This window comes from Acipenser ruthenus, chromosome 22 (genome assembly GCF_902713425.1).
Source record: "Acipenser ruthenus chromosome 22, fAciRut3.2 maternal haplotype, whole genome shotgun sequence".
Classification (NCBI taxonomy): domain Eukaryota; kingdom Metazoa; phylum Chordata; class Actinopteri; order Acipenseriformes; family Acipenseridae; genus Acipenser; species Acipenser ruthenus.
Window position 1 is genome coordinate 11,119,030 of NC_081210.1, and position 17,391 is coordinate 11,136,420.

The 17,391-nt window shown below is 40.0% G+C and overlaps 1 protein-coding gene across 2 annotated transcripts in view; it reads left to right on the forward strand.

Annotated features, from left to right (window-relative positions):
* Positions 1 to 7,187, forward strand: part of LOC117431596 (arf-GAP with dual PH domain-containing protein 1) — an 81,443-nt gene extending 74,256 nt beyond the window's left edge. For both annotated transcript variants that reach the window (XM_034052700.3, XM_058995976.1), the window contains 4 exons: positions 94 to 156; positions 1,387 to 1,458; positions 2,176 to 2,404; positions 2,830 to 7,187. In XM_034052700.3, the coding sequence (XP_033908591.1) occupies positions 94 to 156; positions 1,387 to 1,458; positions 2,176 to 2,404; positions 2,830 to 2,858 (393 nt within the window). In that variant the 3' untranslated portion in view covers positions 2,859 to 7,187. The remainder of the gene's footprint in view (positions 1 to 93; positions 157 to 1,386; positions 1,459 to 2,175; positions 2,405 to 2,829) is intronic.
* The last annotated feature ends 10,204 nt before the right edge of the window (positions 7,188 to 17,391 follow it).

The following is a 17,391-nucleotide window of genomic DNA, read 5'->3' on the forward strand; positions in this document are numbered from 1 at the left end:
TCCTGAGAGTAAGGCGTGGAATCTGAACAATTTCCATAATTTTCTTTGAAGAGAGTACCTTCTAAAGTCTATGTGTGATCCTTCTTTTTCTAGTTGGTTCCAAAACTTACCAGGAATTACCTTAAAGAAGGTTACATGGAGAAGACAGGTCCAAAGGTTTGTTAATAGTTCCATTTTGGTTGTGTATACCTTGGTGTGTACTATGTGTGTGCTACACTATATAATGCATGTATGTTTTTTTCAAAGTCTTGGCAGGGCAACTTCTTGTACCCCATATATTATGTGACAACATCTTTTGTTTTCTTATACTAGAATAACAACAAACACTAATACAGGTGCACTCCACTTATAATGGATCCTGTTAGAATGGGGTTCCGTTTACAACGTATTGAGGAGGTGTGTCCCTGACAAACAACATGAAAGTTTGCCTGTTCCACAGGCAGGTCTTTTGTGTTTAATACGTACAGTACCATTTAATACGTCCATTTTTCCTGTTCCACAAGTAGATATGTTACGTAAATAAGTTACGTCCGGGACAGTACGGGACAGTACGGGACAGTCCGGGACAGTACAGGACAGTCATGGTGGCATTTGCTACATCAAGCAGGAAAAGCAGTTGCTGTTTATTCGTCTATGTTTTTGTTGGCCCAGCCGTTGTACAGTTTAAACGTATGTATACAATTTTAATTACATTTAACTAAAATATAAATTTGTAAAATGGTACTACTTATTTCATTGTACGGCCCACAGGCCTGTTTTATTTAAATAATAAACTCTCATTCTTTGGCAGCTAAGCTTTCTTGTATTGTTTATATTTAAGGTACTTATGTTTGCAGTTACATACAGCATTTCAAATTGTGTTTACTACCACTTCGTACTGATTTTCATTACCCCTTTGAGTCCGTTATAAGTGGATTGCACTTGTGTAATAACCATGAAAAACATGGTACTCTAATATCATTTCTTATTTTAAAATCAATTCTCACAAGATTATTCTGTAAAGCAGTACTAGCAATAATATGAAATGAATTCCTTTTTTATTTCTGCTTTTAAGAACCAACACACCAAACCTGCACAATATTTACTGTTCATTTATTTTTCATAGTAAAATGATCAGCTGAGGTAATGAGACATTTTCTAGATAGCGAGCAGTGGAATAGATTAGTTACAGAATAATGGCTTTAGGAAGAAATGATTTTATAATTTTTTAAACAATATATCTTATACATATGTTAAACACAATATACTAGGTCATATTTACATTATTGTCATTAAAGACCGTAAGAAAAATGTGACTGGGCTGCCATTTTCTTAGAATGTGTGCTCATAATAGTATGCCTGTATTAATGCAGTCCAGATGAACTAATAATAGTTCATCTTTTGCAGCATACAGAAGGTTTTAAGAAGAGATGGTTCACCATGGATGACAGGAGACTGATGTATTTTAAAGATCCTCTGGTAAGATATTTTGCAGTTGCCTTGCACCTTGCTACGATATAGAGCTAAGCCGCAAAATTCACCCTCAAAAAAAAGATTATGCTAACTAATAATGGTGTTTCATAATCCGTATGGATATAGAATTGCTTATGCCAGCCACTGTTTCATGACTTCATTGACCTTGCAGAAGCTTGCTTCAATCAATCAATCAATCAATCAATCATTTTAATGTTATATCGAGCCTTTCAAGGTAACGCCATCCCAAAGCAGAGCAGTGCCCATTACTGCAGGCTGAGTGCTTTATTGTCACTGAACCGTTTTTCTCTGCAGTCATTATCTGTTTTTTTAAACTCTTACTCAATTATTCATCCAGAGAAATCTGTGATGCTGTTGCTGGTCCACGTGTTTGTTTATTGTGGGGTGGCATTGACTATTGACTGTCTTTTGGGCAACTGTGACCCTGTGACCCTGCATATGACAGGTGGGATGCCAGTTTCAACCTAAGGGTTTAATAAAATATTTTATGAACTTACTCTGGAGGGAAGGGGGAAGTTATTAGCTGTTAATTGATTGCGTCTCATTTTTGATTTAGTACAACAGAATTGTATTTTTTAAAATATTAAATTCATTTAAAAAAATAGTTCTATTTGGCACAGTTTTGCATAATACCAATGTACTAATCTATAGTAAATTACAAACTGCAGGTCAGCTGGTTGGTAATTGTAATTTGTGTTGTAGGATGCCTATGCCCGTGGCGAAGTGTTTATTGGAAGTGAAAAAAACAGTTATGTTGTAAAGCCAGGTCTTCCACCAAGTACCCAGGGCTACCACTGGCAGCATGGAATCACCATCGTCACCCCAGACAGGAAGTTCCTGTTTGCCTGCGAGACTGAGCAGGATCAAGTTGCCTGGATTGCTGCGTTTCAGAAGGTTATAAACAGGCCAATGCTGCCACAGGAGTATGCAGGTAGGTGCACTGCTGAAATTATCGGGCACACTTTTTGAAATGATTCCCTTTTTTGTCAAGATTTTTACTCATCGTTGCAATTGGTATAAACTGATTGCTACTTATTACTCGGTATAAACTACATGCTATCTAAGAAAACATTATTCTCTTAGTAATCTTCAGACTGCTGTTTAGAAAGGTATAATATGGTATTCTTTCGTGGGTATTTGCCCTGATACAAAAAGCCGAAAGTCAAGCTATGTCAGTCAGACTTCAAACAGGTTTTCACCGTAGCAGAAGGGTTAAAAGAGAATTTTTTGACCCAGGATGTGCCATAAAAAAATTCTAAAGAGTCTGCAATATGGTTAAAAGGTAACATAATGTGTTTCTTGTTGTTCTGTGACACTTCAATGCCTAAAGTAATAACCTCTGTGTTGTCATTCCAGTGGAGGCTCACTTTAAGCACAAGCCATGATGTCAAACTGCAAGGAAACAGCTGGATTAGAACACCTGTACTTTGATTCAAAAGGAGAGGTCAGTCCACCATTTGAACCTGGAGGTGTCATTGAATACCTCTGTGGAGGGCTCCATTCATTCAGATATTCTTAAGAGACAATACATGAGCTGCAAGCAGTCAACCTGCACAAAGCCAAGCTGATTTCCCACCCCCTCCATGCAGCCAAACCATACTAGTGTGTGTCAACATGTGAACATCAAATGTACCTCCATTGTCAATGTTGTTAAATGTAGATTTTAATGTATGTTGTCTAATGAAGTTTAATATTAGTAAAAAGCTATTCAATTTAAATCTATCAAAAAGGGAAGTTTAACACTGGAGAGCTTGCAGCACACAGGGTTTCACTGGGTTATGTTTCTACATTGGTTTTGATTCCCAACAATACAGTACTTTACAGTGGAGGGTTCTAACCTGCCTTCTCTTCTGCCCTCTCGTCTGTGTATTTCACAGTTAAAATGAATAATACAACAGGCGTTTTCCCTGAGCTGAGGTGGTCATTTTTTTAATTGTTGGGGGATGCAGTAAAACTAAATGCTTCAGTATCAGATTTGGGCCCATTTTCACTACAGAGATTAAGAAGCAGGGAGGTCAAGTTAAAATGTGCCAGGCTTCCTAAACATTTGAACTAAACTCAGAGATAAGCAGTCACTAAATGTATTCAAAGTGTTATTTATATGCTTTGTTTGTCCTTAAACAGTGTACAAATATTGACTGGAGTTTATAATAGAAAACTGTTTCTCAACGATTGTGGGCAGCTTTATTTGTCACTGCTCCGCCATCTTGTTTATTTTGGGGAGGCATCAGAGAGCACCGTTGACTAAACAGTAGACACGTTTTTGGGCAACAACACACAATATTTTTGGTCCTTTGATTCTACATTAGCCAATTGGAATGTGGTTTTCAAACTAAGGGTTTAGTCATGTATTTGAGTACATGAGCATTGTTTAAGCAATGTTAAGTTACACAATTCTGAAGCTGGTTCCAAGATTGTGCTTCATCTTTGTAGATTTGCCACAATCAGAACATGCCTAACTATAGTTAATAACATCTGTTAATATTATAAAATATTGTGGAAACAAGAAATCTAATTGTTATTGAATGCAATTTAAATATGTACACAGTGTATGGTCACAGTTTATACAATAAATAGAGGAATACCTTTACAAAAAAACCAAAAAAAACAGTTATTTTCTTCCTGGGGCCAGACCCTGCTTGGTATATGGCACCACAGCCCATTCCATCCTGTCACCTCTCAACAACAGGACTAGGCAGCCCATTCCATCCTGTCACCTCTCAACAGGACTAGGCAGCCCATTCCATCCCCTCACCTCTCAACAACAGGACTAGGCAGCCCATTCCATACCCTCACCTCTCAACAACAGGACTAGGCAGCCCATTCCATACCCTCACTTCTCAACAGGACTAGGCAGCCCATTCCATACCCTCATTTCTCAACAACAGGACTAGGCAGCCCATTCCATACCCTCACCTCTCATTGGTATACTGTGGTACTGAATGTCTAGATTCATGTACATTTTCTATATATGTAATGTTTGTCAACATGTTTTAGCTTCAATTTCAGTTTGTTAATTATTTTGTCTTAACATAAATGTTTAATCTTTCATTATTAACAAACATAACAAGTAAAACAAATTCCCTTTTCAAGAATGAAATGTAACCATTACCTAATGGGTGTTTACCTCCCGAAACCTGAAGATATATCATAGCTGCTCCACTGAGCAGTCATGCCGAGCAGTCCATCTTTGATGAGCCTGCTGCCTCTCCTGGGGCCCCCCAATGCACCAGGATTTTCTTTTGAAATCCAGTCGTACTGGAGTCACCCGGCTACAGTGCCGGCTGTTTCCCGGTCAACAGATCCGTTATACAGCGTGCACGACGCGGAGAAGCAGGGTTTGGCACAATTCCCACCTGTAGAGTATTGGCGTCAGTGCACCATGGGCATCTGGGTGCTTACTACCGTTCACACTGGCTACTCTCTGCAGCTCAAGCACAGTCCCCCTACCTTTCAGGGCATGACTCCAATGTTAGTCACGGACCCGCAAGACGCTGTGGTAGTGTCTCAAGAGGTGGCAGCTGCTGCAAAAATTGGTTATTTGCACGATACACCCTCTCCACTTGAAGGAAGGGTTCTACTCCAGGTACTTCCTGGTGCCCAAGGGGGATGGTGGCCTCAGACCAATCTTCGACCTCAGACAGGTCCATCTGTATCTGAGTTTTTGCAGGAGGTTCAAGGGAGACATGTGCTTGTCCGTATGGACACACTACAGTGGTGGCTTACATAAACAACCAGGGCAGCCCCAGACCTCCCAGTCTCAATCGTGCAATTTTTAGAAGGATATTGTTCCTAGCTGGGGGCTTAACATGGCACTTGAAGCACTCATAAAGCCTCCATTTGAGCCCTTGCATTCAGCTGAGCAGAAATTCTTATTGCTCAAAGCGGCTTTCTTGCTTGCAATCACCTCCGCAAAGCAGGTGTTTGAGATGCAGGCATTCTTAATTGCGAAAGCTTTCTTAATTTTTGTAGAAGCCAGGACTGAAGGTTACGCTTCATACCAATCCTGCTTTTTTGCCGAAGATTATCTCGGCATTTCATGTCAGCAGTCCTGTGGAACTGGAGGCTTTCCATCCACCTCCTTTCCAGTCTGATAGAGTGGCAGCTCCATATGTTTTGTCCTGTGCGGGCATTAGCTTATTATGTTGACAGGATGAGAAGTTTGAGGCAGTCCAAACAGTTTTTTGTCTGCTGTGGGGCGAAGTCCCATGGTCAAGCCCTGTCTAAGAGAGGCTGTCCGAATGGATAACAGACACAATCAGTACTGCCTATGAGCAAGCCAACTTGCAATGCAGCAGTGTGGGATACTCCCCATACCTTTACTAGGTTCTACAGACTAAATGTCGTGGATCCACAAAACCCTGGCTTTGGAGCTAGAGTATTAAGGTTGGCTACCGGGTGGACCCTTACAACATAGACATAGAGATGAGTTTCTACCTCAATTTTTTAGCCCTAACTTCTTGTTACTAAGGTTCCTAATGGTGATGCACAAGGTAGCCTCTTGGCTTATAGCATTCCAGTTGTTCTGCAGTATTGCCCTTGCGACGGCTTGGGTATACTCACCCATTAGGTAATGGTTACATTACCAGTCACAGATTTCTTTACCTACTCTACCTCTATTACTTCCCAGTTAATTAAATGAATTGGCCATCTTGCATGAGGTGCTTTTGGGTAGCTTCCTCCATGGAAGTTGGGAGAGAGTAATTTCCACCTCCCAGGGAGTGCCATTGCAATCTGGTTTGATCTCACTCTTGTCAATGGAAAGAAACGGGACATTTCAAATCGCTTTCAACTTCAGTGGTAGATGAAAACAGGGCTTAAGTTGAACCAATGTAATTTTGTCATTAAAGTGATTGTAGCTAGCAAAATAATTCCATAAGTCATATCTATTGTGCACTTCCATTCGTTATAAAGGATAAGGATTTGTTGGCAGTTTTGAAAGACACGCATTCAGAAGCACGGCAGACTGGTTTGCAAAGTAGGTTTATAAAGCTTATAGATTGTTAGATGATAAGAACTTGTTAGCAATTCGGTTGTAACTTGACCAATGAACCAATGCTACGTACTAGCGGTCATATCACAGAATGAGTTCAATGAGTAATGTCGATTTACTGCCTGAAACCTCGCTACACTATACATTCCTGTTATTGACCAATCAGCTGCTTCCCCTATTGACTGACATGCTTTCAGTCAGTAACAGGACCCAGAAGACACTGCTGTGGTAAAATGACCCAAGAAGTGTAACTGTAACAGATGACCTGAACTAAGGCTGGCGTGGGGAGCTTCTTTTAACCTAAAGTGATACCAGATATCATGTTTTAAACAGAAAATACATGTGTGCTATACTTGAGATGAAAGTAACAAATGAATGTGCAAACACAATTACGGAATTATTAGCTCAAATAAGTGTGTCAACCCTAACCAGTGTGCTGCTAATACTCAACGTATGTATATAAACGAATGCCTAATGCTAGTAGTGGCATGTAAGATTGAAACAGTATGACAAAACAAACTTAAAATACCATGTTGACTTATTTAAATGGATTCTTGTATGTGTCCTGGGGGGCTGTTCACAGCAATACACTGTTAAGTGGCATGTACATAAAGTTTCCTGTGTATTATTTTGAATGGATGCTGTTTTTGAAGCTGTATTTATATCCAAATGTGTTCATAATTATTGAATTTAGGAAATTAAACTTCATTTAACAAATGTTGCTAATGTTTTGTGTGTTGATATTTCTGAACAGACTTGAAAGGGACCTATATGCACACACAAGGGGGCACACATTAAAAGTGAACCACTGTTATATATAATTAAGTCTCACCTACAAAAATTTCTCAAACTTTTACTCACTTTATCATTTTCCCTGTTTCATCACTGTTTTTCTCACTAATATTGCCTCGGGGGGGGGGGGGGGGGGCTACGAATTACTGTAGGTATTTAGCAGGATCCAGGACAGGTTCTAGTGAGGAAATATGCTCCAAATAATGATACATTACCACTGTCAATCCACACAGCTTAACAACTGCCACCAGAAGTCGGCACAAGAATCTGACTTCTGAACCTACAGTACTCTGCTTCATGATCACTTACAAAATGTATTAGTTGACAAAAATTAAAAAACATTCATGTCCAAGAACTGATACAGGAATGTATTAACTCAAGTGGTTATAGCTAGAAGTGATAAACAAAGTGGCAGTTTACAAAAAAATAACAAAAATTGTAGCCAAAAATAAATATTTGGGTTTAAAATGCAAAAAAAAGGCCTGAGACAGAAAGATGGTTTAACAGGTGTTGATATATCAATGTAAATGTAATCGGCTACTTGATACATTTTATAATACAGGATTATCACAAAGTGAAGGAGGCTGAGCGTGTGCTGGCGTAAGGTTCAGTTAATGGCTACTTTTTATGCTGTCATATACATATTATATTCAGTGTGTGCTGCAATCGGGTAAGGACATCAGGAAAGGACACTGGCAGTTTTGGGGCTGTTCTGGGATGTTGCTGAGTTGTGCTGTTAGTTAGTTAGTTAGTTGTGTATTTTTTAAATGTTTATAATCCTTCATTTGCTTTTATATGTCTGCAATGTCTTTTCATCTGCTGTGTCTCTCCTTATCCTTATTTTTCATTTTCTATTTTATTTTTCCTTCTTATTCAATAAAGATGGCCGTCGTAGTAGCAGTGTGTGCATGTGAATGTTAGTTTAATTTAAGTTAATATATGTTTTAATTTGAATATTTTTAAATATACATGGGAGAAGATGTATTTAATTTGATCTAAATATATATTTTTTGTATAGTATATAGTCATTATAGAATTGTGGAGGTGTGGATGTTTCTGATACGGGATTGGGTGTGTGATGAGATTGTCTTTTGGAGTGATGTTGTTTTTGAGGATGTGAGGTTGCTGCTGTCTTGGGTTGTTTATCTGATGCTCGATCATATTCCCTTCTGTAAATGTTACTTTATTTGTATGGTTTTTGTTTTTCCTTTTTTGTGTTTGTCCAGGGACTGCCAATGAAAATGAGCTCATAGCTAAATCTGGGTGCAATGCATGTCATAACTGTTCAAAATGGTACATTGTCCCTGTCAAATAAATACATAAATAAATAAAAATAAAAAAAATTCTGTATTTGTGTTGGTTTTTTATATGAAAGTTCTATGTTTTTGTTATGTATTCCTCTGCACCCCTTTCTGCCTTCAGTGTACAACATTTTTTTTCAGCTGGCGAAGGGTTAAACTTTAAATGGTTTCGGACAATCACAATTTTGTTACATACCTTTCCCAACCATTTAAAATATTCTAGTACATTCCAATGGTTCTTACTGCCTGGGCGACTGAAGAGGAATCTTCTCTATCTTCAGGAAGGCTTTCACACAATTGTATACTTCGTTTAAACGTTAACACATCATCTATATATAATTTAACATATCTGAAATGCACTGGTTGCAAATCTTTTAGAAATATTTTTTGAAAATAATTTACATTCAGAATAGTGTTTAGATGAACTAATAATCCACTAAATATAAATAGCTGAATATTCTATATAAAAATAAGAATATTTTTTCTAATATTCAGAATACTCATTCATAAGGTGTCCATTTAAGGACATCCTCAGTCGTCACCCCTCCTCGAGTCAATCGTCAAACATCAGTCCTCAAGTTTTTTTTTCAGGGAGAGTGAGGTGTTGGATGGAGTCGTCTGAATCACCCAATCCAACAAGAGCAAAAAAACTTTTGGTGCTTCCATTGGATGAAACAGATGTAGCTGCTGATTGGTGCATGCGATTTTGATCTTTCTGCAGCATTTAATATGTCAGACTGACACAGCGCTCTCGTTCTATCCACATAACCTCTCAATGCCCAAACCAGGCAAAGGGAATTCAATCTCTTATCTGTCTCCTCCGCAAAGGAAGGGGGATGGAAAGCCTCTAGTTCCACTGACTGATTGAACTGAAAAGCTGTAATCACCTTAAGGAGGAAAGCAGGGTTTTAGTGCAACGATACCCTGTTTCCATTGTCCCAAATACGCATATTTCCCCGAAGCGTTCCCAAATGCGCTGCACCATCTTTTTTTTCTTTTTTTTTTAATGCATATTTTATTGATTTTTCAGTAGTTTTTTTTTTTTTTAACAATCACAAGCAGGATCCAGAAATAATATACACGATACACAAAGACACATAAAAACTGAAACTAAAAGACACATTAGAAACTAAATAAATATATTACATTATACATAATAGTGAAATTAAATTAACAACAAAAAAAAAAAAAAACTGTAAAAATAATTAATGTAAAAAAAAAGGGGTAAGTGTAATACGCCATTAAAGCTGAGGGAGGAAAACTCTGCCACAAGAGAACCCGGCCCATGATAGAGATCCACCCCACCCCTGATATCATAAGAAAGGAACCTTAGTATGCTTAATGTGTTTTGGATGCCCACTGAAGAAAGGGGCCCCACACATAATCAAATATGGGTATTTTATTTAACAGAGAATAGGTTATTTTTTCGAAACTGGAAAGTTGGGACATATTAAGAACCCACTCCTCAAGTGTAGGTGCTGAATCACTCTTCCAACGTCTCAGAAGTATACGTTTTGCTGTGGTAATTGCCAAAGTGATCCACCTCACCTGGAAATGTGTAAGCTCAAATAAGTCAACTGTTGACCCCAACATTATTGGGGAAAGAAGGAACTGTTTTCCTGCAACTTCAAACATGATCTGCGAGATACGTTGCCACCAATTAGTCAAAATAGGACAGGACCATATTATATGTGTTATTGAACCTACCTCCCCATTACATCTCCAGCATTTATCATCTGGTGAAATATTAAGCCTATACATTTTTTGGGGGGTCCAGTGCCATCTGTGTAGTATCTTAGCCAGTATGAACCTATTCCCCATTTCTCGGTAGGCTGTATTCAGATTTTCTATACATGAGTTCCATTCTTCCTGTGAGATCTCTGTTTCTAATTCTAATTCCCATTGATGTTTCACTTTGCTCAGGGGGTCTGAGGTTTGATCTAATAAAATATGGTAGATTTTGGGAGCCAATCCTTTCCTACCAAGCTGTCTACTTAGAAGTTGTTCCACAGGGTTAGCAGTTGGGCATATAAGGGGTCGCCCCAGCCACTTTGTAAGAGCACTCTCTATTTGAAGGTGTGTAAAAAATTGCGATTTCGGTAGACCATATTTCTCTGATACCTGCGCAAAACTCAAAAAACATTTTGTGTGCTCATCAAAAAGATGAGTTACATGTTTAATACCCGCCATACTCCATTGTTCCCAAAAAATAGTTTTGCCACCAATTTGAATATCCCTATTATCCCAGATTGGGGCCTGTGGCAATTTACGAAGTTCCCAGTGGCTTGCTCCAAGTAGTTTAAACCAAGCCTCTCGGGTGACAGTAATTGTTGGGTGGTCCTGTACATTGGGTCGCAGGGCCTGGAAATTCCAAGACCAAGGGGGAACCCCACCTCCCACCTCTACCTCCATATCATACCAATCAGGCCTCGGCCCACCCCTCCATCCAGGTCTCCATATGTTAATCTGTTTCACATGAAATGCCCAGTAATACCATTTAAAGTTGGGTAAGCCAAATCCCCCTCTAGAGCGAGAAGCTTGTAGTTTTTTAAGTCCCAAGCGAGGCCTTGAATTGCCCCACAAAAAGTCCAAAATACACTTATCAATTTCTTTAAAATAGGGGTCAGGAATCTTCAATGGAAGATGCGCTAATGTATAAAACAAAATAGGTGCTATCATCATTTTGATCAAATTTATCTTACCCCTAATTAAAGATACATTTTTGACCATCTTGAAAAATCATTTTTTATCTTAGTCAAAAGAGGCCTAAAATTTTCTGAAACAGCATCTTTGTAGTTAGGAGTAATCAAAATACCCAAATATCGAATGCCCTTAGGAGACCATCTAAAATTCCATTTAGAAAACAAGGAGGAGGGACAGTAACCAGACAACGGAAGGGCCTCAGACTTCCCCCAGTTTATCCGATAACCTGAAAAAGCAGAGAATATGTCAATAATCTGCAACAATTTAGGGATAGTAACCTCAGGTTGCGATAGGAATAAAAGCATGTCATCAGCATACAGCATCAGTTTATGCTGTTTGTCCCCTATCTGAATGCCATGAATTTGTGGATCCTCCCTAAGTTTTTGGGCAAGGGGTTCTAATGCCAGGGTAAACAGTAATATCGATAAGGGACACCCCTGCCTCGTACCTCTCTGTAGCTCAAAGGGTTCAGATAAAAGACCATTTGTGAGGACAGAGGCGGAGGGAGAGTTGTATTATGTAGTGATCCATTTAATGAAGCCCTCACCGAAGCCAAAATTAGTTAAGGCAACCTGTAAGTATCTCCATTCAACACAGTCAAATGCTTTCTCCGCATCAAGTGACAAAGCAATAACTGGAAAAGTTGAATCATGCACCACCCACTGTAGATTTATTAAACGCCTAAGATTATCGGTGCTAAAGCGATGAGGGATGAAACCAGTTTGGTCTGAATGAATAATGCTCCTGATTACCTGTGCCAAGCGGTTACCAAGAATTTTTGCCAGAATTTTTTCGTCCACATTGAGAAGCGAAATTGGCCTATAGCTGCCAGGGTTAAGAGGGTCTTTGCCTTTTTTATGAATCAAAGAAATAATTGCTGCACGCATGGAAGAGGGTAATATACCCAAACTATATGCATCGTTGTATATATCAAGCAGTATAGGATTAAGCCTGGCTGAAAACGTTTTATAAAATTCAGCAGACAGGCCATCGGCTCTGGGTGCTTTATGAGTAGGCATTGCAAGGACAGCCCCTCCAATCTCCTCCAGTTTAAGAGGCTCCTCTAGCAGTGCCCTGTCACTATCTGAAAGCCTAGGGAGGTTCAAACCATCAAAAAAGCTATTTATATTTTGTGTATTTAGCTTGCCTTGAGAAGTATATAATTTTTTATAAAAGTGTCTGAACTCTTTGTTAATTTGTGCAGTTAAGTTTGTGATTCCTCCCTTTTGTGTATTGATAGCGGATATAAAGTTCCCACAGTTTTGTTGTTTTAATCTGTAGGCTAATAAGCGACCTGGTTTTTCGCCCGATTCCCAGTATGATTGTTTGATACGGAATAAAGCATACTCAGCCTTTCCATGATAAATCCTATTCAGTTCATATTTAACAGTAACTATTTTATTCAATACAACTCGGTCCCTCTGCTGGGCATATTGCAATTCCAAAAACTTTAATTCCTTCTCCAGCTCAGCTGTTTTCTTATTGGCCATTTTTTTCTTAAATGTGGCGTGAGAGATAATTCTACCTCTAAGATATGCCTTGAGTGCATCCCACCAGACAGCAAGAGAGGTGTCCTCCCTGTTATTTGTTTCCACAAAGAACGCAATCTCTCTCTCTATTAGTTTAATGCATTCCGGGTCTTTCAATAAGGAGATATTTAAACGCCATCGGCGGCTTTTTGGGACAGCCGATAGAGGAGCGAGGCACAAAAATACTGGAGCATGGTCAGAAACAACTATATTGCAAATTTGGGAGGCGAGGGCCAAATCAATCAGAGATTGTGAAATTAGAAAGTAATCAATCCTTGTATAAATATTGTGTGGAGGGGAGAAGAAAGAATAATCTCTACTGTCTGGATGCATCAGTCTCCAAATATCCTTTAAACCTAAGTCCATGGCCAACTGGTAAACTGCAGCTGCTGACCTACTCTCCGCACCTGCACGTGGCCTAGACCTATCCAGATCCCGATCCATAATCTGGTTAAAATCTCCCCCCAAAATAATTGGAGCATCACCCAAATCTAATAAAGTTTGCGACAGCCCATGAAAGAAATCAGGGCAATCTGCATTAGGAGCATAAATGTTGCAAAATATAATAGGAACTCCCATAAGCAATCCCATTACTATATTATAGCGACCTTCAAAATCAGTTAAAACCTTGGTATCAAAAAAACTTAAGGTTTTATTTATTAAAATGGACACACCCCTACTCTTGGAGGTACCTGGGCTTGAATATGCTCTGCCTACCCAAGATTTTTTAAGTTTTTCAGATTCTTTTTTATTTAAATGTGTTTCCTGCAGAAAAGCTATATCTGCCTTGGATGACTTTAAATAAGTAAGTACTTTTTTTCTCTTTATAGGGTGATTAAGGCCATTTACATTCCATGTAATTGTCTTCCATGGACCAGGCCCACTATTCCCGTCAGTCATACAGTAATTTGCAGAATTTTAAATGGCAGAGTCCTCCCCCAATAGTACAGTAACAGAAATATCTAGAATACAAATAAAAAACAAAGTAGACAAGACAAATAAAGATAAAGCAAGCCATTTTTCCATGCATTATCTTCAAGGAGAATAGAAACATAGGCATGCCTTCAATTCCCAGCAAACCCGTAACAGCTGGGATCAGAACAGCAACAAAAAACACTAACATTGTGCTGAGTAAACTTCCTACTCAGAGTCACCTGGGCTCGTTCCACAATAGCTGGCACCAGCAAACCCGGCACAATAGATATTATATAAACTAACCTCAACATACAACCCGCAAGTCCGTGTAAGCAGCAGCACCGCAAAAATAATAATTAGGAAATAGGGGTGAAAAATCTTAAAACAGAAATATACAACGCTATGAAATACCTAGTCAAAATGTATCCTTATAAAACATTAATTATCTATCCTATTGTTGGCTCCGTAAGGAGAGGTGAGCTGTATAATCAAGCTGATTTAACACTACAACCTGTAGCACATTTTGATTAATAAAGGTCATAAATAAATAATTTGAAATAATAATTACACTACGAAACCCTATTTACGTGTGCCACTGCCTACAGTTCCATAATGTGGTAGAAGCAACAGTAATTATTCACTTTAATATTTCTCAAAACAACAATAAAGGAAGAGAAGGCAGATGGCAAAGAGAAAATAAATAAATAAATAAATAAATAACAATTACTCTGTACATCACAATCAGATAACAACATCCAACTATAACCAGTCTGCCAATGTCCACTTTAGTAACATCCAAAAAAATAAAGAAAGAAAAACTGCCATGATGTTTATGTTGTTGGAGGACATTTTAGGGTGTCAGCCCGATATAGTTTTACTTATCTGAAATTCTTCAGCTAAACTCAGTTCGCTCCGGGGTTGATATCAGTCATTAGGATTGCTCTGAGTCCCTGCCTTCCGTGTTCTCCGTTTAACAAAATCTGAAGCTTCTTCAGGAGTGGCGAAGGAGTGTGAGGCTCCATTGAGATATATCACCAAAACAGCTGGGTAGCGCAAACTGAATTTAATCCCTTGCGTATGCAGATCCTTCTTGACTGAAGCAAAAGCTCTTCTTTTATCCACTAGAATTTTCGAGTAATCCGGGAATATCATGATGCTTGATTCATGCCATGCCAGGTACCGCATCTCCCTTGCTCTGCGTAGAATTTCCTCTTTTATCTGAAACCTCAACAGCTTCAGTATGATCGCTCTCGGTCGCTAGCCCTCTCTTGGTTTGGGTGCTAATGCTCTATGAGCCCTCTCAATTTCTAATGGCACCTCAAAAGCATGTTTAAGCATTTTAGGGATCTCATTTTGCAGGAATTGGATCATATTATTCCCTTCTGCGTCTTCAGGAATACCCAAGATTCTCAAGTTGTTACGCCGGCCTCTGTTATCTAGGTCCTCCACCCGCTCCTTCACCGCCTCCAACTGCCTCAGCGTGGTCTGTAAGGTCTCGGCAAACGAGTCTGTCCGTTCCTCCATTTTAACAATCCTTCCCTTTGCTTCTCCAACTCGGTCTGTAAGAACGGTGATTGCAGATTGCACTTCGCCAACCGATTTTTTAATCGCGCTTGTATCACCGGCGATGTTTTGCATAAACACTCTCATAGACCGCATTTCTTTAGCAAGAAAGTTCAGGGACGGCTCCGGCTCAATGTCAGGGCCCTCAGCGTCTTCAGCTATAGTCGTAGATATGAAATTTGGTTTGTCCGAGCGCCCTCTGCGACCCTCTCTCTGAGACATTGTTTTGTATAAAATTGTACTTGACCCAGATTTAGATATGTCGAGAACAGTTTTAGGATTTAAAATAAATAAATAGTGCCACGGTTTGCGGAGCGGTGCAACTATGCAGCCATTACAGTCGGACACCCACGTGGTCCCTTCGCGCTGCACCATCTGAGGGTGCAGTCGCCATTCTGACGGGTGAGGACCCTCCCTGGAGAGAAGATCCGCTGCCCAGTTCACCACTCCCAGGAGATGTACAGCCCGGAGGGACAGGAAGTATCTCTGTGCCCAGATCAGCAGCCGAAAGGCTGTGCGTTGTAACCCCAGGGACCGAAGCCCTCCCTGGCGACTCACGTACACAACTACTGAGTCTCCCAGTGGTACTGATGGATCCAGCCACCTGCTGTACTTCCGGGGCCAGGCAGACACAATCCAGGAGGATCTCCCTGTGGATGCTCTCTAGGTACTTCTCCACTCTGTCTCGGCCACTGGGGGGTTCTGCGGTCCAACAGCCATGCCTCAGATATCTCCATCTCAGCTATCAGATAAGAGTATCTGCTGACAGATAGAGGTCTCCACCCAGTCATAACCAATTTCTCACCCTGCTTCCCACAGCACCCGTGAGGGTTCTCCAGACATTCTTCCACTGGTTGCGAATACAAAAATAACAAAGCAACTAGCTTCTCAGCTCCTCTTTTATAGCATATGGCCTGAGTCAATTAACACCTGGCCACCTTCCACACCGGTCTCATTGTACAGGGTTTCTACCTCCCACATGCCTTATCTAGCACGAACTTGCATGTAAATAAAAATACCCAATTTCTATGTGCAGGGTTATTGTGAACAACTGGCACTAGCTGCCTGTACTTAATGAAATGCAGAGCAGAGAAAAAGAACACACTAGCACAGTCAGACGCTCCAGCATTTTATACCCCTTCTCCACTGGCACATCCGACCGTGAGGGCTCGGTTTGTTACGGGTACGGGTGGTTCTCCACTGGCTATTTGTTGAGCCGAGCGAGAACCAAACGGTGAAACTCCGGCCTCATAAGACATCTGACTCCGGCGTCTATCCATTTTTGAATACCATTTGTTTGTGCATCTTTTGGTAAACTGAGTTAATTAATAACAACTGTCTTTCATCAGTAGCACGGCTTGGCTCTGCATTGGAAAAACAACCCAGACTCTCCTTAACCGCACCGTGAGGGCTCGGTACATGCCCGGTGCAGCTCAGTTGTACAGTGGAAAAGAGGCATTATTCTACTATTGTGTGTGTGTGGTTTTTTTAAGCAATGGCTTTGGTATTCATGTCACAGTGACTGTGTGCAGCCTTTCTCCAACTTCAGTGCTTATTTTAATGGAACCCAGAAGCACTATTATAATTAATTTCCTATTGAGTCAAATCTTATTAAATAAACTAGCTAATGTACTGTAGCGTTTCACAGGAGGCAGAAAACAAGAGAACACATGCTTTGTTCTCAGTTCCAGTAATCTTTTATTTTGGACGCTATCTCACACTCACCAGAGACAACTGCTCTGTCCACTTCACAGCATACACCTTTTGGTTATACAGGAACACAACAAACCATAGCAACCAGAACAGCAACAACAATAATGCCGACGCAGAGCCTTTTTATATGCCTTTATGCTAATAGGGTACCGGAGCTTACACACATCCCATTGGTCCTCAGTCACACACTAGGACCAATGGGCATAGACAAACAACAGCCAATAAGGACAGACAAACAACCAATCACAGGGGAGATACAAAAGGAACCACGCGCAGGCTTGGAATTACACAGACACAGGCAAAGGCAAAGGCAAACACACCAGCGGCAGGAAATACAGAGCGGGAAGGGAACACAATTACAGCGGGAATTACAGTACACAAACACAGTGGAAGTACAGCACAAAAAACG